General features: G+C 38.8%; 2 protein-coding genes across 5 annotated transcripts in view; both read left to right on the top strand.

Moving 5' to 3' along the window:
- The window catches only part of hivep3a (HIVEP zinc finger 3a), a 33,556-nt gene extending 25,081 nt beyond the window's left edge, over positions 1–8,475 (top strand). For 2 of the 4 annotated variants that reach the window (XM_086178375.1, XM_086178376.1), the window contains 4 exons: positions 875–969; positions 1,063–1,134; positions 4,196–4,761; positions 7,321–8,475. In XM_086178375.1, the coding sequence (XP_086034501.1) occupies positions 875–969; positions 1,063–1,134; positions 4,196–4,761; positions 7,321–7,659 (1,072 nt within the window). In that variant the 3' untranslated portion in view covers positions 7,660–8,475. Of the gene's footprint in view, positions 1–874; positions 970–1,062; positions 1,135–1,295; positions 1,835–4,195; positions 4,762–7,320 lie in introns of those variants that run through there. The other 2 variants (XM_086178377.1, XM_086178378.1) reach the window with 2 other exon arrangements.
- Positions 8,476–13,693: 5,218 nt separating this feature from the next.
- On the top strand, positions 13,694–17,331 carry LOC147216401 (endothelin-2-like). Its single transcript, XM_086178011.1, has 5 exons — positions 13,694–13,828; positions 14,232–14,379; positions 14,530–14,643; positions 14,993–15,070; positions 15,157–17,331. The coding sequence occupies exons 1-5, from the start codon at positions 13,768–13,770 to the stop codon at positions 15,254–15,256; spliced, it is 501 nt and encodes a 166-aa protein (XP_086034137.1). The 5' UTR covers positions 13,694–13,767; the 3' UTR covers positions 15,257–17,331.
- Positions 17,332–23,888: the final 6,557 nt, after the last annotated feature.

The following is a 23,888-nucleotide window of genomic DNA, read 5'->3' as shown; positions in this document are numbered from 1 at the left end:
GAGCACTAAAATGTACTGACACATACTGTAGGTACTCACATGTTTTCATTCAATGTACACCACCTGCAGACATACACACACCTTTTCCCGATGTGAAAATAAGCATTAGTATTTCAAGTACGACAAGTATTACAAATCAGATCAAACATCCATCCAAAGATAATATAAAGAGCTGATGAGTTAAAGTGATAACATTATATTACATGTTTGGGTAAAAGAGAATTTTTCTACAACTTTAGTCGGACTAACTGTTTAATGCAGAGAAATAATTTTGTCTTGAATGTGCTTAATTAATCAACTGTACAAACCTTGCTTTTATTACACCGTGTGATTTTATTCAGTAATAAAGCCTGTAGTAAAATGGAGGGGAAAAACAGATTATCAACAGATTATAACCAGAATGATTGTTTCTCATTGGAATGTGTTTTTGAATATCTGTGTTTTTTCTTGCTTATTTGGAGCAGCAGCAAGTCTGGGCCAGGGTTTCCCTCCCTCTCCGGGGTGTTTTTATTGGCTGGCTGCAGCAGACCCTGGAGGGGAGGGGGACACGTCGTAGGCTCCCCCCTTGTTTGGACTGACTGGTGGTGTGAGCTGTGACGGGGTTAAAAAGCAGTGGGTGGCGGGGTTTTTGGTTTTGGCTTATAAAAGCAGCTCTGTTAACGCCAAGGTGGGTGCCTCAGTTAGGGACCTTCTACTGATGGGGGGACCCCATGCCAGCTGCCACCCTGACAGTTGTGGAGGACAAACACCCCCTGACATGGTTGATTCCAGGTGCTGAACGCCAGTTAGACTGTGACTTAGATATGATCGTCATTCTCATGGCAGACATGTAAATTTACAGTGAACCAATATCTTGCTTTCTTCCTGCCGACAGAGCAAATGAGAAGACTGAAGACTGGAGGTGTAACAAGGCTAGTGAATCCCTTCCATCCAACAGCATAGACAGCAGTGATGCCTTGAAACCCAAAGGTAAAGAAAGACCATTGGGAAAAAAAAGTACCTATTTTAAAACATCTTTGAGGTGATAGTAATTGTTGAGGAGCTCCTCTTCTGTCTTTACAGGAAGCCTCACTGAACCCTTGAGATATGAGGCCCCTCAATCTGAACCAGGTTTGTCAGACAACAAACTTGAAGGTATGTGAATGTTTTAGTCACATTAGTTGTTTTAAGTCACATGCTACTTTTCTTTTCATAGGTAAAACCTGTGCTAGTGTAGTGTTAACATTCCTAAAAGTCATCGTCCTTTTCAAAACATGACTAAAATTGTGAATATGTCTCATTTTCTTTTTCATCAGGACCTTTATCTGAGATCCTCTTTTTCAATGCCAACAATTTCTTTGAGTATATGACTTTCTGATTTTAAGTCAAATTTGACCCTGCAAATTCCAACAATCATTTTGATGAAAACTTATACAAAAAAAATTTTTTTTTTTTTTTTTTTTTTCTATGACTTCTTATTTCACTGATCTCCTCCAGTGAGCCTGGCCTATACAGCAGGCGAGTTGGTTCGTAGAAAATGAACTATGACTCATCCAGACCTGTTTTGGCCAGAGATGAATTCAGAAGAGCAGTGGATATTTTTGAATGTTGATGTAGGTCAGAGAGGACTTTAAGCCTGTTTTTATAAACAAGAAGATGTTGCTGTTAAAAAAGGACTCAATTCTGTCAATGGTAGATACCATTGTTCTCAGTGCCACCCGATGCATAAAACGTGCTTTTTGATAATAATTATACTTTATTAATCCCCTTTGGGGACATTCATTCTATGCATTAACCCATCATGGAGAAACCATGAGCAGTTGGCTACCGTCCATCAGCGCAAAAAAATGAAAAAGTGCTCTGGCAGTGCAAATTGCCGCTGGAGGAGGTTGCAGCACGCACCAGAAAACCTGCAGACACCACCACCGTAGCCCTCTCTGCCATTATGCAGCAGCTGAGACCCCGAGTTCTGATTCCCAAAATTGCAGATTTTGATTTTTCCGTCAGTAATTTAAGTTCACCTTCCAGTTTTTCCACACAGTTTTTTTGGCATCGGGGGCTAACCCTTGAAAGGGGGGTTGGTCACAGTTCTCAGCGGTTTTTCTGGTGGTTCTAGCTCATCAGCTGATTTGGTCCACCTGGACACACAGCTCCCACCCATTGCAGGCAATCAGCGCATACTTTTTGCCAGGGGAGACCTCACGTAACCCACCCTGTATGTCTCTGCACTCTCGCCAAACTTCAGACCCCCTGAGCTCTCTTGTCTGTCTTCACAGTACCAGCCTTTTTTGTCTCTGATTCGTTTGTGTTCTGTTTTCACGAGCTGCTGCCAGAGATTCAGTGAAGTCCCTTAGCTCGCACCATGTTTGTGTGAAACTGTGGTATTCAAATGGGTCCGTTTATATATATATAAATATATATATATATGTACATGACCACAAGCCAGTCTATGCAGTTAAGGTTTTACCAGGATAGATTTTTGAACTAGTGGCACTTTTTTTTATTATTTGTACATAAGGCGTTATGTCAGTAGGAAGATTACTTTCCTGCATAAATAGCCAAGCTTTCTGCTCACAGAAGAGTGTATCAATAAGTGTGTGATACTCTTGGGAACCATGGTATTAGTGCCACTGATTATTTGTTGGGGGTGGGGTCTGAATTTAGAGACTACAGAACATTAGTAGCAGAATCCCTGTAGGGTTGCTTGGTCATTCAGTGTTTGTAATAGAATAAAAGTTATACAGCTTAAAATCTTATGCAGAGCCCTTTTCCCTATTTTAAAATGTAAAAGAGACCACCACAGTCTCCCATTGCTAATGATCTTATGGGAAAATACAGACATTTTCTAATTTTATTTTGGTGTATAACCAGGAGATAAATGCAATTCCTGGCCCAAGTTCACATGATAAACTAATACATATACTTCTTGGGATGTCAAAAAGCCTTATGTATTTATTCAACACCGATCAGTACTTTGCATTGTGATAAACCACAAAAAATTGTCAATGTATAATTCAACAAGTTACTAGCAAAGGAAACATGATGTGTGTGTGTGTGTGTAATTGGATGACTGAAGACATCTGCATGTAGGAGTTTAAAAAGTTTGTGTCAGCTGGGCATCAAACAGGTAACTGACAACTAGTTACTTTAAACATCTGCCATTCATTTAATAACCACAATTCTCCTTTTAAAATCGCATCATTTCATCCTTCCATCCAGTGTGTGCCCTAAATCGTTCATTTTGTTATTTTTAGAATATTTTTCAGGAATGGGTTAATAAATGTAAAAAAGTTGACAATAGATACAAAATAATTTACTGTGTAGCAATTTAAATTTAAAAACCCAAGTTTTTCGTAGATTTGCGTTATCAAAACCTACTCTGAATATTTAGCTGTGAGAACTGTCAAGGAAAGTCATAAAATTGAACACCGTTTTGAAGACTTTCACTTTGAAAGCTTGAGGTGCTTATTTGATTTACTGTTCCACAGTCTTTGTTTTAATTTATCGCTCGTCTATCAGGTTATCCTCAGAAGACTCTCCCAATATCACCTTCAGTCAGCATCATTCTTCCGCATATCCACAAATATCAATGCAGGACTCGCTTCAAAATGATACCCATGTGTTGGCTTCACAACATCATTGTGCTGCTCACGATGTCAAAAGCAGGCCAGTCTCACTCTCCTGGAAGCTCCATTTGTGATTATGCATGACGACAAATCAACAATCCATGTCATATTTTGGGTGGGTTTTCATGCCCATTAGAGGACAAAGATGTGATGCCCCAGACGTGCACCCAGAATCCCATCTTCAAGACAGCGGTTAATGGTCATGTAGTCTGAAGTTGGTCTTATCCTTGTAAAGTCATGTCAGTAATTTTAAAGAAGGAATCATTAATTTTGTAATGTGAAACCCACCAAAATAAATTGCTACTTTAAAACAGAAGCTAAGAGGCTTGTGTGGCAATTCCAAATATGTTGTTGGTTTTCTTTGAAAATAATATCAGTACTTTCATGTTTTGCTAGTTTCTTCCATTTCTGTTGGTAAACTCTGTAAAGTGATGTTCAATTTATGGGCCCTATTGATTATACTGTCGTGGTTTTATCCAAAGATAGCGTATGTCAGAGTGAAGTCTATTTTTTATTAAGTAACTGTTTTGGTCAGTAAGCAGAGACAGATAAAAGTGTTAACCTGTTTATCTTTTTTTTTTCTTTCCAAGTAATCCTGGAAGTTTACCCAGATGAACAAAGTACCGGTCAGAACACCAGTCCTAAAAAAGATAGCGCTAATGTGGCTAAGGATTGTAGACAGGGTGAAGAAGGTTGCTCCAAGACATCAGAAACCTGTTGCACTGCCTCTTCTGAGAGCGAGAAACTATATGCAAGAGGCCAAAACACAGACCCTCAGCCCAGACGATCCCCCACCCTTCACCCTGACATCCCTAAAAGGAGTTTGGCCAGCACCAGGAGAGCTCTGTTCGCCCGAAGATGCCTGGAGGATTCAGCTTCTTCAGGAGGCCTTTCCCAAGATCTCCCATCCCTGGAGAAGACATCCCCACCTCATTGCAGGTCCCCAAGGCCTCCTTCATCCTCTCTTGTCCTGCGCAGTAGGCAAATATCCACCCCCCCACCGAAACCAGCCTCCCCTGTAAAAAGCCTCTCTCCTGTAGTAGTCGAAACCCATGGACAGAAGTTGTCTTGGCCAACCGTTTCAGCAGCGGCCACTCAACCAGCTCCGATTCCAGCTCATCTTTCCCCACCCAACCAAATCTCCCCTGCAAGACTGGTGAGTCATTTTAAAAGATGGTAATAAAGATCTTATTGGAACATTTTAATTCCTTGCTACGTATAATGGCAAACACTTATTGTTTTTGTTGGTATTTTAGTCTAAATATGTCAGTATGTTGTCGGTATAATTTTGTCAAAACCACCGCTTTTACTCAAGTGTGACTCGGTCCATCTCGATTGGTTCAGCCTACAGTTTTAAATAAAAACAGTGCCTGCCTCAGAAAGCTAATCTTGTGTGGTTCAGTTAAATCCCAGTAAGTCAACATCTAGAAAAAGATATAGATGGGCTGGTACATAGGAGGCTATTTTAAAGTTGCATGTTTATTCGAAAAGGGAGAAAAGGCAACACCCTTGTTTTCTATCACTCAGACCAAGACTCCAGTCTTAAAATAATGCGCAAGAGTTCCCAAATAGACACAACATGTTTTCACTGGACAGCCACTGATAAAAATGAGAACACGGACGATCATTAAATAGCAAGGTTTGAAACCACATGCCAGCCGTCAAAACAGCATGTCTGAATTTCTCACTTTTACCTCATAAAATAAAAAAGGAAAAAAAAAGTTCTCCGTAAACTAGGTGTTATGTCAGGGGGTAACCTCACAATTTTTCAACAGGTTTAGATACCATTCACATTGTCTGCAGAGTTGTTTTCCTCATCTTTTACATACAGTTGCCCATTTATGGGAAGTAGCTATTTATGTATTCAGTATATGTATACTGCTAATTTAATAAACTTTTTAGACCCCTTTCTACAAGCAACCTGACCACTTGAATTTCTTTTGCTCTTTCCCATGTAATGTCACTGGGTGCTCAGTTAAATGTGACCTAATATATCCATTTTGCCACAATTTCTGCTTGTACAAAGCTATTAATCTCCCAACTTTATGACTGCACTTTGCCCAACTTTGCACAATTAGAAGCAACTTTAACATCACACGGTCACATCTTCTTCTTTTCCGTTCAGCTTTTCCAAGAGATTCCTCCAAACCTTCATCTCAATATGTTTGACCCTTCAGATTAAGCTATTTGTTGTGCCTCATGTCCTACCACAATATATAAACCATCTGCATACCAGCAACCTTCCCTTATCTTCCTGCAGTCCTTCAGCCTCTGGTTCCCAGTGAGTAGAACATGGCCGTACTCCTGTTTTCCAGATCGGTTGCACAAGACTCACCCCCCATTTTTGCAGGAACTTGCACCCCAAACTGTTCATAATTCAGTACTTTTCTGACTTTCCATGACTTTTTCCGTCAGTTTTTCCAACTTCGCCAACCCTCCCAGCACTTGCTCTCTCATTACACTTCTGTCCTTGAGCCCCATTGTAATAAGTTAATACAATTAAAAAAAACAAAAATGTCATACATTCTGGATTCATTACAAATCAACGGAAATATTGCAAGCCTTTTATTATCTTAATATTGCTGATTATGGCTTACATCTTAAGAAAACTCAAAAATCCTTTCTCAAAATATTAGAATATCATGAAAAAAATAATTTTTGTTTTTTTAATTGCATTACAGAAGATAAAGAACTTTATCACCATATTCTAATTTTCTGAGACAGTCCTGTATATTTAAAAAATCAAGCTTAGAGTCTGCGACTATGTACGGGAAAAAGCTCAATTTCTGGAATGAATGGTAGTTTTAATTGCTCACATTGTGGTTGGATAGCTGATGTGACCCAGCTGTCTTTATTCTCTAAAGGTAAAATCAAAAATCATAGTCAACTTTTAACTTTGCCAACCCTCCAGGAATAAGGTTCCTGGTCATCTACAGCTTCTTACACTTCAGGTCTTGCTGTCCAGCAACTCGATTCATCGGACGATAGGTCCCCTCTGGCACCGAGGCAAATCTCCGGTGTTGCCAACCATGTGGATATCTCCCACACTGGCTCCACCTGCTATCAGCTCACCGTTCACTCCTCCTTTGTCTCTTGGACTGGCGGTTTTGCCCATCTGTTATGCCCGCTGTTCTATTGCTTGAGTTTTCCTGTTTGGCAGTATTCAAGGCTGCAGTCGACCCACTGAGGGTTTCCTGGATCCCTTCCTTGAAGCATCTGGGCTGCACACTTGAGGTTTCTTTTTGAGCCTCTAAACCCTCGGCTACTGAGCTGATTGACATGGTTCTTTTTGTATGAATATTTTTAAAGATACCATTGATCTGTTTTCAAACATATTATTCCCCTTTTCTTCATTCCACACGACCACCATACCTCTTTTAGGATTCTGTCCTTTTAGGTGTCATCCGTCTTTGAGGAGGTGTTCCTCATCTTTAACACACAGCTCTGCAAAGTATTAGAAAGAAAATATATATGAAAACAGTTAGAAACGTGGTGTGTCAGATTGCAAAGTTTGTCGTTAATGGAGGAACCTGCAAAATCACTAGTAAAGGTTACAACTCATAACTCTTTCTTTTCTGTTACTGCGATGTCCAGTTCAAGATTACATTTTTAAATTGCTGCAGTGACAGATATGCAGATCATAATTATAATTATTGTGATACAAACTTGCACAAGGCTTGTGACTTACATAATATTTTATCTCGTTGTTTTCCAGTCTGAGGCCGGTCTCAGTGCACATCCCATAAGACCTCGGGAGGCTTCCAACGTCCTGAGTCACCTCCCTCTACATTCCCAGCAGGCCAGCAGGGCCTCCAGCCTCCTGATACCCATCGGGGGGATTCACATGATTCAGCCCAGGTCGCCCCTCCCCCTTTACAGTCTGGTTCGCCAGCCAGCGGCAGCATCTGCAAACACAGGTACATACTGGAGACATTGCAATGTTCCTAGGAGTAGCTTCTCCTCCTCCCTCAGAGATGTGTCGTCCAGCAGAGCGCTGGATCCCAGCAGGTCAAAGCAGACTCCCAGTGAGGCGAAAGGAAGCTTCTGCCTCTGACGGTATCTTGGCAAACATGAAACGCCTCCACCGTTGAGCACAGGTGTGCATGTTATTTGAAAAAAAAAAAAAAAAATCCTGTTCAGGCCACAGAGGCCAAAAAGGCTATTTCTTCCCCCGAACACAAGTATAAGAGAGGAAAAGTCTGAAGGGACAGTGAGAAAAGGACAGAGCACTGTATCTGAATGATTCAAATATGTAATTACATGAATAATATATAGATACTATGTAAGATATGCAGTATGTTTTGTAAATCTTTTTTTTACCCTCTTGTTTGATGTCATCAGTGTTCACTTATTTATGTGCTATTATGCAATTCTGTACTATATGCAAAAGCAGCTGGAATGAAGATAGAATATACGTTCATCTTTTCCTTATTAACACATTTGGAAAAAAATACTATATACTCTTGTTGTGTTAATGTACTGTATTTCCACGGGGATATAGAAAGGTACATCTAATATTTATTCAACCCGACCTGTATTTTGAAGTGCAATTTTATGTCAAGATTGTGGTTTGAACCCTCATTCTTAAATGCTGTGATAATTTGTCTGTTTTTTTTTTAATTCCCAATTTCTTTTTGTTATTCTTGTTTGTATTTGAGGAAGCAGGGTCATATTCTTTTCTAACGTCCAGACGTTGCACTGACATGGATTGATCCCAGAGGGAAACCTGTACCAAGTGTATGGTAGCTACACAATGAGTTTCTTTCTAAAAGATACGTGTATTTTTGTGTTGTTGCTTTTATAAATGAAACAATCGCGTCATATTCATGTTTACCATTAAACTTCTCATTTTTACAGATTTATATGAAAATGTAGTATCTCTGTGATGTTTTTTTGACTATCAGGGAACTCATTGGAATTTATTGGTGTCACAATGTGGACTAAAAAAACTTATCAATCTAAAACTTAAGTTTGATCCCAAATGATTCCAAAGTATGTCGTTTTATTATTATTAGATAATACAGGACTGTCTCAGAAAATTAGAATATTGTGATGAAGTTCTTTATCTTCTATAACACAATTAAAAAAAAAAACAAAAATGTCATACATTGTGGATTCTATACAAATCAACTGAAATATTGCAAGCCTTTTTTTATCTTAATATTGCTGATTATGGCTTACATCTTAAGAAAACTCAAAAATCCTATCTCAAAATATTAGAATATCATGAAAAGTAATTTTTGTTTTTTTAATTGCATTACAGAAGATAAAGAACTTCATCACTATATTCAAATTTTCTGAAACAGTCCTGTATATTTAAAAAAATCAAGCTTAGAGTCTCTGACTATGTATGGGAAAAAGCTTAATTTCTGAAATGAATGGTAATTTTAAGTGCTCACATTGTGGTTGGATAGCTGATATGACCCATCTGTCTTTATTTTCTAAAGGTAAAATCAAAAATCATAGTTAACTTTTAAATTAAAGTCCCTAATTTATCAAGTCTTCTGATCAAGAAAGAACATCATTGGTGCAATGTATGACAAGAGGTCAACCACTGCGAAGAGCCCAACAACTTCCAGGTAATCATCTCCAGAAAACATGACCTTCACCAGCTAACTGCTTTCCAGTAGCACCAGATTTTCTGCCCTCTTTTTCAAAGCCCAACTGAATTTATGCCACCTTGGATTCATACTGTAGTTGAATAAAATGGTGGATAACGGTTTCTTACCACCTAAGTTTCTTAGTAGGTGGACTGAATTACCATCTGACATACCTTTTTTTGCACATGATCCCTCATGAGCAAAAAAAAAAAAACAAACACTAAAACCCATTTCAAAGCCTAAAGGCTATTAAAAACTAAAATATAGAGGGCCATTCGTGCCTCTTAAATCCTGCAGATGGTTCATTTGGCACGACCTTGTGGCTGTCAAAGGATCCGCACTGATATGTTGAGCTTTCTGAGTGGCTTTTCAAACATCATCGCCTCAGTGTTTGCTTATGTTGCGTATGTATGTGTGCAGGTGCTTTGGCACCTTATGTGGCGTAATACTTCCAAGTTTGGCTTTATGTTTTAGTGTTAAGCCACTGAGTGGCAGTAGAGAGTAACATATGGAAAGGATGACATCATAAGCAAGTAACTCATCAGATGTATTAGACACACACAAACATACTGTACATTTATTTTTGACATTTAAAGATACAGTTTTGAACTAACCCAATCAAACTTGAATCAACCGAAAAGTGACATCACATTTTAGTTGCCTTTTGGGGTGTAGAAAAGCTCATTTTAGCCACGCAGCATTAATCAACTTATTGATTTATGTATTAAACTACTTCTTATAGCCCTCATAAGGATTTCAGGTTAGACAGTAAGAAAGAAAGACATTTAAAGTACTACTAATAGCCTGACATTTTAAATATAAAATATCAGATTAAATAATGAAAACATGTAAATATATAAATAATGACAAGCCAGTTTATAAAAACTAAATTTGACCAACACATTTATTAAAAGCAGTTTGCTGGATTTACAAAGGACTTTAATCCTGGGTTTGTAAACTTCCATATTCAAAAAGCCCTTGAAATGAAAGATTTATGGATTTAATTGTAATAAAATACATATTTAATTACTATCATAAATTGAGATGGAAGAAACCCATTTGACTTGAAACTCATCAAAAAGAAATAATTTTTTGAAATACTGCATATTATTACTTAAAGGTACATACAGCATACATGTTGGATTTTAAGATCAAACTTTATTGATCCCCACAGGGGAAATTCTTTTGTCACAGTTATAGCATCAATAAATATGAATATAAATATAAATAGAGATACAATTTGAAGATGAAAGACATCCACAAATAAATAGACAGCAAAGAGAACAACATCAAGGATAAGAATGGACGACAGAGTGGAAAAAAAAACAAAAAACAAAACACCACGGTGAAATTAGACAACCAAAATGACAACAAGGATGGGAACATAAACAGGGACAATTGCAATGACAAAAATAAACAAAAATAAGCAAGATGTGAATGGACTGAGACCAACGAGGATAAAAATAGACAACGGAGCGAGGGCATGACACGGGTGAATGAGTGTATTTTTTTCACATTGCATATTTCAAATGATAAATGGCTGCTTAAATTTCTTTTCTTGAATTTATTCTAAATGTTTTGGTTCAGGATGTAGAGGGACGAACTCGACAACATACAGCAAGTTTCAGGCTCTTCCCCATCCTCACTGATGTTTATACTCCTTGAGCCTGAATATTTCACTGTTTTCACTAATGGAAAGGTAGTCAAAGCTACATGCAATCAAAGATCACTGTGCTCTTCTTGTAATTTTAGTCGAGTTTCTTTTGGCGTGGCCATTGTTAATTAAAATATAATCTCTTTTTAACTTTGGGATCAGATGTGCAAGAACTATCAGAACAATAATTTGATAAGCTTTGTTCAGTATATTTAAAAAAAGTATTACCTTTAGGGGCTGCTTGAAAATGTATGTGTCAAATGTTTGGGTGTATAAATCTAAAAATGTAAATATGTGGTATATAATATAATAATAATAATTAATAATATGATAAATAATTAAGTAGTAATTATGCATTTTATTTGAAAGCGCCTTTCTTGACACTCAGTGGCATTTTACAGAGTACACGTAAGTAAACGGCAAGCAGTGGAAGCAAGACATGCAGGCGTTCACTCACCGGAAGCATATTTGTCTAGGATCTGTCAATGATCTATAATCTATGTCTATAATCCTATAATATGTTAACCTATGTTTCTGCTTTTTCTGGAAAAAAAAAAAATCACAACAGCCATTTCCATCCTTTTGCAAGGTCGACCACCATCTGTCCCTCTGTGTTCCCATCTTGGATGCCACACCATCACTTCTTCATCACCTCTATTACCTGCACCATCATGGCTATTCAAGTCTGCACCAATTTCTACTTTATTAATATATATACAGTTCATATCATAGAATTCCATTATCTGCCTCCATCTTTTACATCTACAGAACAAATACAGTGAAAAAAACAACTGAGTCAAGTTGGACCACACCAGGTAAGATGCAAGATATCGTCATTACCCACAGCTTTATTGATAAGCACTGATCTTTGACACAGTTTCTGGAGGTATGTTTATTTAGTAAAATAACAGTGTAGCTTTTTCCTGCACTGACAGGATATTTTGCTGACTCACAAGTTCATAAGTCATACACTGACTTCAATGAGATGCCTCTCGCTCGGTCTCTATGAGGAGTTTTTGTTTCGCCTGAAACAAATTCCTTCGTCATGAAGGAATTCTGCAGACAAGGCCTTTGTCATCAGGCCATCTGACATTCCTGACTCCTGCAGCTGCAGCCAGAAAGGAAATAGATAAGAACGGGTTATTTTTTTCTACACTGAGGTCTGCTCATCTACCGCCTTGTCTGGTAGCAGCAGAGAGGGAACAGGCTCGTGTTGAGGAGGTGGAGCATTTACCTTGAGATTTGGTTCATTCTACTCAACCGGGCTAATATTTGCTCAAGATGAGCCGCAGTGACACAAAGAGACGTTAGGAATGCCATCGCGATTATGACAACCGACTGGAATTTCCTCCACCAAACAAACATGCACAGACGCACGCAAAAATACCCTTGTAAATTGGTTCACATTTTCCATGACTTTCTAGACTTCTGTTCAGGACTTCCGTCTTTGCTAAATGCATTTCTTGAAAACCATTTAAGGCCATAAGTTATCCATTAAAGATCTTCCCCATCTCCTCGACAGTGTAAATATTATGGGAGTGTTTAAGCTGCATAAGCCAATGTTAGCTTTGGAATCCCGTTGCTTACAATTTGAGGGCTTGTGTAGAGGAATGCGTGGATATGACCCAAATACTGGGTTCCATTAAAAAAGAAACTGTATTCTAAAGCAAAGAAAAAAAACTCATGTGAAGTGCAAAAACTGGCTAAACATGATTTTATTTTTCTACTAGATATGAGGCTGGGCTGTCTTTGCAAAAAAGAAAAAAAAAAAGCATTAGCTAAGCTTCCTCTGAAATCATTCATACTTATACATTAAAATGTACAATGCTAAAGAAATAACAAAAAAAATACCTGATTATCTGTGAGTGCCCAAGTGGTAATGTGTTTGTGTGTGTATGTGTGTACTGCATGGTGCTGATGCGGTAAAAGGTTATCCTTTCATGAAGGTCAGTTTCTAAGATATGACGTGTTACAGTGTGCGGTTGTGTGTGTGACTACTCATTTCACTATTTTTTATGGGGGGGGAGTTGGTTGAAGTGGGGCAGCTGATGGAATTAGCCGTGTAACTTCCCTTTTTTCGAGATTGGCTGATATCTTAAACAGATGTGGACTTACTAACAGAACTATCTATCTATCTATCTATCTATCTATCCATCTATCCATCTATCCATCTATCCATCTATCCATCTATCCATCCATCCATCCATCCATCCATCCATCCATCCATCCATCCATCTATCCATCCATCCATCCATCCATCCATCCATCCATCCATCCATCCATCCATCCATCCATCCATCCATCCATCCATCCATCCATCCATCTATCCATCTATCCATCTATCTATCCATCTATCCATCCATCTACTGTATCTGTCTGTCAATGTGTTTATGGTATTTGATACCATACGGATCTGATGTTCCTTGATCACTTAAGAATCGATTACTTCATTAAATCATGAGGTACAAAATGTATCACAACATATATGATTCCCAAACTCACAATGCATTAAGGACTCACAATATGTTTTGATGCAGATTTTGCAGAATAATATCCTTACCTAAGGTACACGGATTCAGATTTGGCAATTCTGTTTTACTTAAGGAAACCCTATTATACTCCATTGGATTGTGAAAAGCGTCACACGGTTGCCTCATATTTCTTTCCAAATCAACTATATTGTCACTGAAGTACCCTCTTGGGGGCGCTACAACTGTTATGAGGAAAGATATAGCTGGAATGTGAGGCGGGCAAGTGGAGTGTATATGTGTTGTGTAACACGGAAAGAAGTACAAAGACATGGGAGGTGCCTCCATCATGATACCAGCCATGGTATAAGTACTGATGTCTTGTGGACACAATCACACCTGTTGTTGCTTACACAACGACAAAGAGACACAACATCACTATGGCTTCCTTGCTGTGCACCATCATGACCTCACTCATCATCTGTGCAATGCTCAGAGAAGGTAACTCATTTGGCTCTTTGTTACTTGGAAAAAAATCTTGGACTTTGTTGAAACAGCTGAGAGAATTTAAAATGTAATACTTTGTTTATTTTGATTCTAATGTTTGATTAAATAGAGGGTTGGGTTGATATATCTTTGCAGTTTTCCTGAATAATAAGATGTGAAACTCTTACAAATTAAATACAGTATCTATAATGGACATTCGAAGATTTACCACAGTATTGTTGCATCATATTTATTCAGCCGGATATCTTTGACTTGGATCATTTCTAATATAATCACTACAGTACTATCATTATCACTGACTAACACCCAACAGGCTGTTTGCGTTGACTGGCAACACACTCACTCAGCAAGGATTACTTGGCAATTTTTAATCTCTGGGTTTTCTGTGTTATTCTAGGTTGTGGCCTCCCCTTATCAGGGCAGGACAGAGCTCAGGCTCCGCATCCACGGCAGATTCGGACCAAACGCTGCTCCTGTAACAGCTGGGATGATAAAGAATGTATTTACTTCTGCCACCTGGATATAATCTGGGTCAATACACCCAGGTGAGTTTGCATTACAGTGACCCTGGGAGCAGTGTGTGTTTATAATAGGAGTTAGTTGAAGCAGAAAAAGATTAGTTGCCAGTAAAACAGACAATCAGAATCAGAATACCCTCATTCAAATGGGCTAAAACCTGCGCTTTTTCTTCACAGTAAAGTCCTTCCTTATGGCCTGGGGAATCCCGTATCTCGTAGACGCCGCTCAGCTGGCCGCTGTGAATGCAAGAACTCTGCTGACAAAACCTGCTATAGCTTTTGTCGTACAAGGTGAGCACCCGCATCGCCAGCAGCCACAAGCAAAACATCTTTTATCGCGCAGCATCAGATGAATGATAGTGGGCTCCGTGTCATCCTGGCAGTTTCAGTATGTCAGAGACAGAGATGATCCAACTTGTGATAACAATCAGGATGAAGTCATTTAAAAGAAATCACCGGGATGTATTAGAAGAGCAGCTATTTATTGTAAATCTTGCAGAAGGGAATGTTTGTGGTGTCTTTGAGTTTCTTAGGACATTACTCTGGCTCTTGTGATTTTACCTTAAGCTGACATTTCTGCCATGCAAAATGTAGAAAAAAAAGTTCATTTTATTCATTTATTTGAATGTATCTGTTCCAGATCTGACAGTGACAACATACTGGCAGGATCTACAAGCCCATCAAGCGCAAATAGCAATAGATGGCTGATGATTCTCAGGTAAATGATTTAAAGTCGATACTTTTATCATTTGTTAAGCAGGAGATCCATGTCTAACCTGTCCATGTATTTTTTTTCTCTCACAGGTCTGCAGTAACATCACGCAATGAAATGGCAAAACAGAATTTATCCCCCAACAAGAAATTCATACCAGTCAATCAGTTTAAGACGCAAACACAGAGATAAAGGACCGGCGTAAAGTTGGGAAGAGTCCAACATCCATGGATTGAACTTCCCTGGATCTTCCGGAGGCTTCCAGAGGAACCGCTAAGATTCAGAAAGGTTTCAATAACTAAAGTCGGACCGACTGACCGAAGTCCCGGTGATGCGGAGCAAAGATGTGAAGCGATCGAGGAAGAGAGTCGAATGTGGAGCGATGATGATGGCGGGAACTGGCCAACAGTGTCAGACACATCAGGAAAGGATATGAAAAGGACACTTTATTACAAATCATTTGCACTCAGTCCTTTTTTGAGGACAAATTCACGGACTGTTAGATTTACCTAAATTCAGGATTGTTGCTAAGGTCATATTTAGAAGGGAATACTGTGATACTGACAAAAGTCGGTCGGGGCGTTGTGCCATTGCTGGATATTTCTCTGTATCAGAGCTGTAACACCTAATATTTAGGGAAATTAGAAAGTAGTTTTTAATCATAAGGGAAAACTTAAAGATAGAAGCTTGTTCCCTCCCTGCACATTTTGCTGAGGTAAATTGAAGGGAGCCTCTTCTTGATGTATCTTACAGCCCATTTACCTTTTCCTCATATGTATGTTTTTCCTTCATGAACAGTCTGTTTTACTGCAGTTCTTGTAGAATATTTTCACTGAACACAAACCACAAGACTACAGATGAGTTTTATTGTACTGTAATCAGGCAATAAGTAATGATATCTTTTCACGTGTTGCAAAGCTACTTCTTTTTGTTCAGCTGACCCTGTTTGTCACAATCCAACGGACCTCGACTGTCGATATTTGTGTCAATGTTGTACCGATGACCAGACTACTAGATTAGAAGCGTATTCAAAATAAGAGCAATTATCATGGATAAAGCAATTTATTTATTTATTCTCTAACTTATTCTTAAGTGTATTTATATGTAGTAGAAATATTTACTTTGTATTTCATTGGTTCAATTACATTGTTTTTTTCAGAACTGTGTTATCATGATTCTATCACTGCCACACTGGAAATTTAAAAACCTTATGCTAACTGTTATTACTAACAGAAACCCCTATGTTGGTGGTTTAGTTTTGCAAGTGGGCGTTTACCTGCTGGTTCATGGTTCATGGTTTCCTGCTGGTTTCTACACACCCACACAATTATGCACACACATCATGCTTGTGTTTTTTAGAAACACACTCTCAGAATCACATTTCATATTCAGATATTTTTACAGCATGGCTTAACAAAATGCATATGTCATTCAGATTGCAACTTTCAAAAAGATCTGACATGGGTATTTAAACACATGCAGCCTGACTCCATAAAAAAGATTACCACATGAATATTAGATAAGAGAGACAAATATAAGACAACTGAAGTATAATATTGAAGTGGAATGTAAGTGTACAAACAAGAGAACCATAAACCATGAGCAAAGGACAATTTGTGGTAAAAAGTAAATATAAGAAGGTTAATGCACTTAGCCCTTCTGCAATCCTTTCAACAAACCACATAATCAGATAATCAAACAGAGCAAGGAAAGCCATGATACATTCTAATAAAGTAATAAACTTTATTAGTAATAACTTTATTTAGTAATAAAGCCAAGTAAACCTTTTTTTGAAATAGGATTGAACATGAATTATTACCTCATCATGTTCTTAAAAGTGCACACCTTGAACAAGTGTTCAGTTAGAGTAATATTTAAAACTGATAAGTGACATTTCAAGTTATGGGGGACCTTGTAATGGCAGCTGCATTATGGATCATTTGAAAAGTGCTGAAGGGGACTTGGAAACACATGCAAGAGGTGAAATGTAGCTTCCTAATTGAAAAAAAATAAAACAATGTTAGAACAAATAAGGGTTGAGTGATATTGGGAAGACAGGAATAAATACAAGGGAAACCTCATATACTTCACAATGACATTGATTGGAAACTGCTGACCTGAAGCCCCATATGAAAAAGCTAACCTCGACTTATTATAATGTTGATGAGTCATTATACTGTTGTCAAATGGCAAAAATGATGGATGGGATTAATAGAGTAAAGTAAAATAACATGTTTCAATAGAGTACTGTTGTGTGTGTGTGTGTGTGTGTGTGTGTGTGTGTGTGAGGATTTTAGATAAGAGAGACGAAGAGATGTATGACTGATTGGTTTTTGGTGACACACGGTCTGTGTTTTGGAGGGAAATGCCCCCCCCCCCCCCCCCCAGACTCTTAAGATGTCAAATGAATTTTGTTTAAAAAAAATGTTGGAAAAAAAAATGCACATCAAAATGAAATGTCATTGTTCTGGCTCAAGTGCAGCTCCAGAAAAGGGTCGTATTGTTATGAAACAGTAAAGATATACAGTAGCTAAGAATTCCCAAAAATGTGAGGATATGAATTAACAATATGTTTAAACCCTCCACAAATCCTGGCATTATTACACATGCCTGCTAAAAATTTGAATGTTTTACAGCCAGGATACATTGTTTTTTCCAGCAAAAGTCAACCACTGTAACTGCATGCCCTTTTGAAACCACGAACATAAGGCTTCCCATGGTGTTTTTTTGGTGCTGGGCCCAACTGCTTCTATCAGCTGCAAATAAACCAAATCACAGAATTGTGCAGAATCACAGCGGGCACAAGCAAATGCTCTCTTCATGCCTGTCCTGAGCTTTAATATATCCGAGGGTTTTGTCAAGAAGGGCATCTGAGTAAAAGCATATTCCAAACTGAAAATCGAAATAACATGTCTTTCATACCAGACCAGTCAAGGCCTGGGGCAACAACGGCTGCAATCACTGCTGATAACCTACACGGTGCGAGTGAAAATTAGACTACTGTGGGTTGAAGGAGTGGAGGAAGGTGTGTCCGTAGGCAGTGAGAGAAGGGGAAATGCTAGAGTCTGGGGCTGAGAGTAGGTACTTTGAATGTTGGTACTACGACGGGAAACATTTTAAAGTCGGTTGACGATGATATAGAGGAGAAATATGGATATATTGTGTGAATAGGAGACCAGGTGGAAAGCAGTGACATACAGTCAGTAGAGGCAAGGGAGGCCGGGCCTCACCTGTCATCACAGGAAGAAAAAAATACAAAATGGAAAAATAAATTAAATTGTTGTATTTATTCAGTGATTTGTACTATAAAGTTATTTTCCATGTAGCTTCACCATTTTTTTTTTTTTTTCAAAATCGCTAAAAAAAAATTCACATTCACCGTCGAATATGAAGAGGAGCTGTGCGGTGACGCGGCAACCAGCTGAGCCCACTATGGATTGCGCAATGATTCTGCTAACTGTGCTGGCACGCTATGAACTGAGACCGTATTCCTATCTCTGTGGATGTCACTATTAAAAAAACACTTAATATATGAACTAAATTTCCATAGTTTAGCTGATGTGTCTAATGTTTTTCGTCAACAACTGTAACATGTTTCTCGTGTTTCTTGTAATCATAAAACGACTTCAAAGAGACATCAAGTGAGGCACGCAGTAACGGTGCCTCATGGTAGGGGGCACTGGTGACCCCAGAATAATAGAATTAGCAATAGCAAGCTACAGTAAACAGTTAGCAAGTCAAGTACAGCCATCCAGTTATTTTTTGCTGATCTCATCAGGCTGTATAGCTCACAAACGGTGAGGGGATGAATGTAAATCTCCTGGGTAGCTTCTCAACTTTTTGGCCCAAAAGGATCTCATCCAAACTGTTCCTGAGGCGACAAAGTTGCTCCGGCGGATCAAGGACGACTGTCTTCACCGGCAGTGATTTCCATTGAGACAGAGACTTTTAAAAACTGAATAAAGATAAGGAAGACTTCTACAAGCAAGTTATTGATGCTTCAGAAGGAGCGGCGCATGGACTTCATTTATAAGTAAAGGTAAGAGATAATAAGATTTTTTTACATGAGCTTTTTCTATGCTACGGTTTGTATGGGTTAAAAAATGCTGATATGATATTTTAAACAAAACACATCAACTGTTGCCAATAAAATGGTAAATAAGCTACTCTATTGGGTTCATATGTTTGTAAATCTGACTGTGATGACGTCAGTGCCTCACCAGCCATGAACCTGAGGTGATAATTCCAAAGCTGCTAAAATTAAGTAATGATGTTTAATGTTGTCGGTGATTTTGCCCCACAGGTAGGATGCAATTTAAAAGAGAAGCATTCATTCTGGAGTGAGTTAAATGAAGTGATTCAAAATCTCCTCAAAGTGGTAATTGGTTCAGACTTCCCTGAACATGTTGATGCAGGCAATCGAGGTGATGAAGAGGCCATGTTTGGCATCAGGGATAAGAATGCGGAAGGACAGAATGTGGTTGACCTTGGGAAAAGAGTGGAAAAAGACCTTGATATATACTTTTCCAGAAGAGGCAGAGAAACATAGGGTGATTATGAGTGGGAGTCAGAGCACTAGGTGGGCTACATCTTGTACAGAAGACGTACAGTGATCCCTCGCTATAACGCGGTTTAATTTTCACGGTTTCGCTACTTCACGGATTTGCATTGTGCATTGTGTTCTGCATTCTGATTGGCTAAAAAGTCACTCCGCGTCTTCTCTACCTGTCCGTCAATAGCGTTGCAGTTTAATATGTACACGTCCGTAAAACAGCTTGCCAAATTTACATTACATACATAAAAATTCTCTTGCAATATCGAGTTTCTCTAAAATCCATAATGTTGACAAAACGCTCTGGAGCGTCAAAAGCACCTGCGGCAGGGCCCAAAAGGCAGCGGAAGAAGCTATCTATCGCAGATAAAGTTAAACTTCTGGACATGCTAAGGGAAGGTAAAAGCTATGCTGCTGTAGGTCGGCATTACGGAATTAATGAATCTTCCGTTCGTTCCATAAAGAAGGAAGAAAAAAACACAAGGACGACAGCAGCAATGTATCATAGAATATTTAATTGTATAATAATTGTAAAAAAAAAAAATAAAGGTTTCTACTTCACGGATTTTGCCTATCACGGGTTCTTTTTGGAACGTGACCCCCTGCGAAAAACAAGGGTATACTGTAATCCAAAAGAAATCAGTGACTGATAGAGAATTACAGAGGTCAAGGTGAGCTTCATTGTATCTTTTCCTATCTGGAAAGAACATATGCAAGAGAGGAAATGTGGTATTGTCTGAGAAAATCTGAAGTGCAAGGGAAAGGTGTTAAAGTGGTTCTGGTGATCTGCCGTAGGTGTGACAGCGGAGTTCAAGGTGGAGGTGGGACCACATCGACGATCAGCTCTGAGCACAGAGAGAGGAATCTCTGTGGACCATAAAAGTTCAATCTATATTCATATATAGGAGTGATCTAAGTGGAACGTTTAGGAATGTTTAGGCTTTTTAGGGCAACCGGGAGTTGGGAAAAGATGTGAAGATACAAGCAGGTCAGAACGGGTGGTAAAAAGTGCCAGGTTAGCGTGGAGTAAAAGAGTAACAGCAAGAATGAAAGGAAAGACATTAAGATGGTGGTAAGACTAGCAATGTTGAATTGTTTGGAGTCAGTGGCGTTGAAGAAAAGACAGGAGGCAGAGCTGGAGGTAGTAGAGATGAAAATATTGATATTCTATTGGGGAGTGACATGGATGCATAGGATCGGGTATGAGTTCATCAGAGGCATGTCGCGGGGAAAAAGTCAGAGGCCAGATTGAGATGGTTTGGTCATGGACAGAGGTGGGATGGTGATAGTTAATATATCGGTAGAAAGATGCTGAGGTTGCCAGACTGGAGACCGAATAGGAGAATTATTAGCAAAGTGAGAGGAGTCAGTTGTGAGAGAAAAGGATGCAGTGGGGAGGCAAATGGTTCACTGTGGTGACCACGGAGGGGAAAAAGGTGAACGGAAAAAACAATCTTGTTTGGGTTTGGCTTTTGGCTGTTGTGCACTTTCGGTGCTTGATATCGGCAATCAGTGAGAATTTAAAAGCTGGAGCTCCCTTGTTGCTGACTCATTCACCTCTTCTGTTTGCCCTCGCGCACACTCGCAGTCCCCGTGTTGTCAAATGCTCTGCAGAATACCGTGCCCTCATTCCTCTGTTTCCCATGCTGTGATGCTCACCGGATTCTCTATCTGAAATACCTCACCTGCCGGTCCTCCCGGACGCCCATGCACAACCTCAGTCCTCGTGGACTCCTGGGCGGTCTTCCCTCATCCTTTTCCCGCTTATGTAGCCCAGCGCCTCTCACCTGGCCGTCCGTGACCCAAGCAGGCCTTTCTCGGGATGTGGGCCAGCGCCTCTGGCGTGGCTGTCCACGACCTGACTCGGACAAGTTTGGATACCAGGACCCTCGCTACACCACCCAGCACCCATCGGTTCTCCTGCTTCCAGTGTCCTCTTGGTACTGCAACCCTACATGGCAGGCCATGCAGTGCTACAAGAGTCCTACCAACACCACAGCCCGGCATCCACCTACCCTGCCGGCAACTGACCGTCTGCTACTGGATCCACCTCACCTCTTTGAGTCCCCCGTCCCATCAATGGATGCCCACGTCCCCTCCCAGACCAGACTTCTCGCATCTCCTGGTCCTCACTCATTCATTGCTTTCTTTAAGCATACTTGTTTTTTCTACTCTGTTTTGGTGCGGAGTCCTGTGTTGGTACTTGAGTCTAATCTGAACTGTGACAAATCTCCCAATGAACCATAATTCTTTATAGGTAGTGTAACCATGTAAATTATGTGTTATTTTGATTATGGGTTGTATTTCGGTGCTCTTTCAATTTGGTTTGTAGTGGTAGGCAGTTGCCTAAAGAGATGCATTGGGGAGAAAGTATAAGGGGGGTGATTGGTTCTACCGGCCCTTGTTTTGGGGGGACTGGTTTAAAAGACGCACGGGTGAGAAGGGGTTTTGATCGGCCGCATGCACGGGTTGAACCTGACGGTTCCGCAAGTGAGTATGAAATAAAGTCTCTCCTGTCCTGCTGGAATGGTGTCCTTTTCACTAGAAGATTCTTTGGTTCTTTACACTGTAACCCAATTCAACCACGGTCCCGGCATGCTACCTCTTAAAAATTAGGGTTACAGTAGTGGGAAGTTTCAAATGTGGTCACGTCACACTGGACTTTTTCTCGATTCCTTGACTCTCTCGCAGTCTGAACCGTAAGTTCAAGGAAGGAAAGAAACTCTTAAATACGTCCTTGGTATTTTCCGGCTCATGTTGTAAAACTGATTGCCAGCTGTCTTATAATGCTCTATAATGGTATTAGTTTCTGTTTACATTTGCCTTTTGTGGTCATGTATTATTCAATTTGACCCAAGGTTTACTTTTGAAATATGTAACACTAATGGTTGTCTACAAATATTTAGTTTGCCAGTGAATTGATATTGAATTTATGTCACACTGTTAGTGATGAAATGAATGTAAAAGTTAAATTTAACTTGGTGGTTCATCTTTTTTCTGAACCTTAAATATAAGCCATATGAAAGGACAATTCTTCAGGGAAAAGGGAATATACATTCAGCAAATGCTTGCTAGTGTATTGTGTTAAATGTCTTTGATACAATAGAAATATATATACTTTGACACGAAATGTAAACAAAATGTAATACTTTCCAATAAATAGCTTGCCAAATACAGCAAGGACTGCTACTGGATATATTAGCCTAATAGTATATTCTAATGCTTGCTATTCAAAGTGTACATGCATTTCACAATGTTGATAAATGCTATGTATCTAATATGTATAAATGTGTAGATTGTGATTTGTGATACTGTGATTTTTACTCATGTAACTTTGCGCCTTCTTTTTATGAAAACTATGTTAAGGTGAGCTTTCTTGCAATGGACTAATATCCTGGAAAGGAATTTAATTCATTTGTTGTTTTTTTATACCTTATCTCGTTTTTCCTTTTAAAAATCAAAAAGTGATGTAGATTATCTGTCCTATTTAACAACTTTCTGTATCAAACATGTGCTTTTTTCTTTTGCATGATTTCATTTATTAATGAATGGTTCTCTTCAGTGATGAAAGCTGTACGTTAGAGTTCATGGTGACAACCAAACTTCACGATCAACAGATGTCACTTTGAAAAGGCATTTTCAAGGTTATTACATCTGATCCCAAATTAATTTCTCATCATAAGATTAAATTCACTTTATTACCATTACACATGTACAAGGCAACAAAACAGAGTCTAACCAGAAGTGCAAAAAGCTGCAGGTGCAGATATAATAAATAAATTAAAAGAATGTACATGGTACATTATGTCAATAATTTACTAGGGATTTACAGATGGGTACTATGAATATATTATAAATAGATATGTGCACTAAATGTAGTGGACAACAGACAGGATTTATTACTAGTGGAAGATGATAAGTAATGCTATGAAAAAATATACAGGATTGTCTCAGAAAATTAGAATACTGTGATAAAGTTTTTTATCTTCTCTAATGCAAAAAAAAAAATTACATTTTTTATGATATTCTAATATTTTGAGATAGGATTTGAGTTTTCTTAAGATGTAAGCCATAATCAGTAATATTAAAATGATAAAAGGCTTGCAATATTTCAGTTGATTTGTTATGAATCCAGAATGTATGACATTTTTGTTTTTGTAATTGCATTACAGAAGATAAAGACCTTTATCACAATGTTCTAATTTTCTGAAACAGTCCTGTCGTTGAAATTTACATTAAATAGTGCATATATAAATACGGACAGGAGCTGCC

The sequence above is a fragment of the Fistularia commersonii genome, chromosome 30 (genome assembly GCF_037954325.1).
Source record: "Fistularia commersonii isolate RoL2024-O1a breed Wild chromosome 30, RoL_Fcom_v1.0, whole genome shotgun sequence".
NCBI lineage: Eukaryota > Metazoa > Chordata > Actinopteri > Syngnathiformes > Fistulariidae > Fistularia > Fistularia commersonii.
The sequence above is the reverse complement of the archived record's forward strand: the minus strand, read 5'-3'. Positions and strand labels throughout refer to the sequence as shown.

Excerpts from the sequence above, each read along its gene's own strand:
- LOC147216401 (XM_086178011.1), top strand. The coding sequence starts at position 13,768 with ATGGCTTCCTTGCTGTGCACCATCATGACCTCACTCATCATCTGTGCA. Across the intron at positions 14,380-14,529 it reads ATCTGGGTCAATACACCCAG|TAAAGTCCTTCCTTATGGCC; the intron begins GTGAGTTTGCAT and ends TTTTCTTCACAG. Across the intron at positions 15,071-15,156 it reads AGATGGCTGATGATTCTCAG|GTCTGCAGTAACATCACGCA; the intron begins GTAAATGATTTA and ends TTTCTCTCACAG.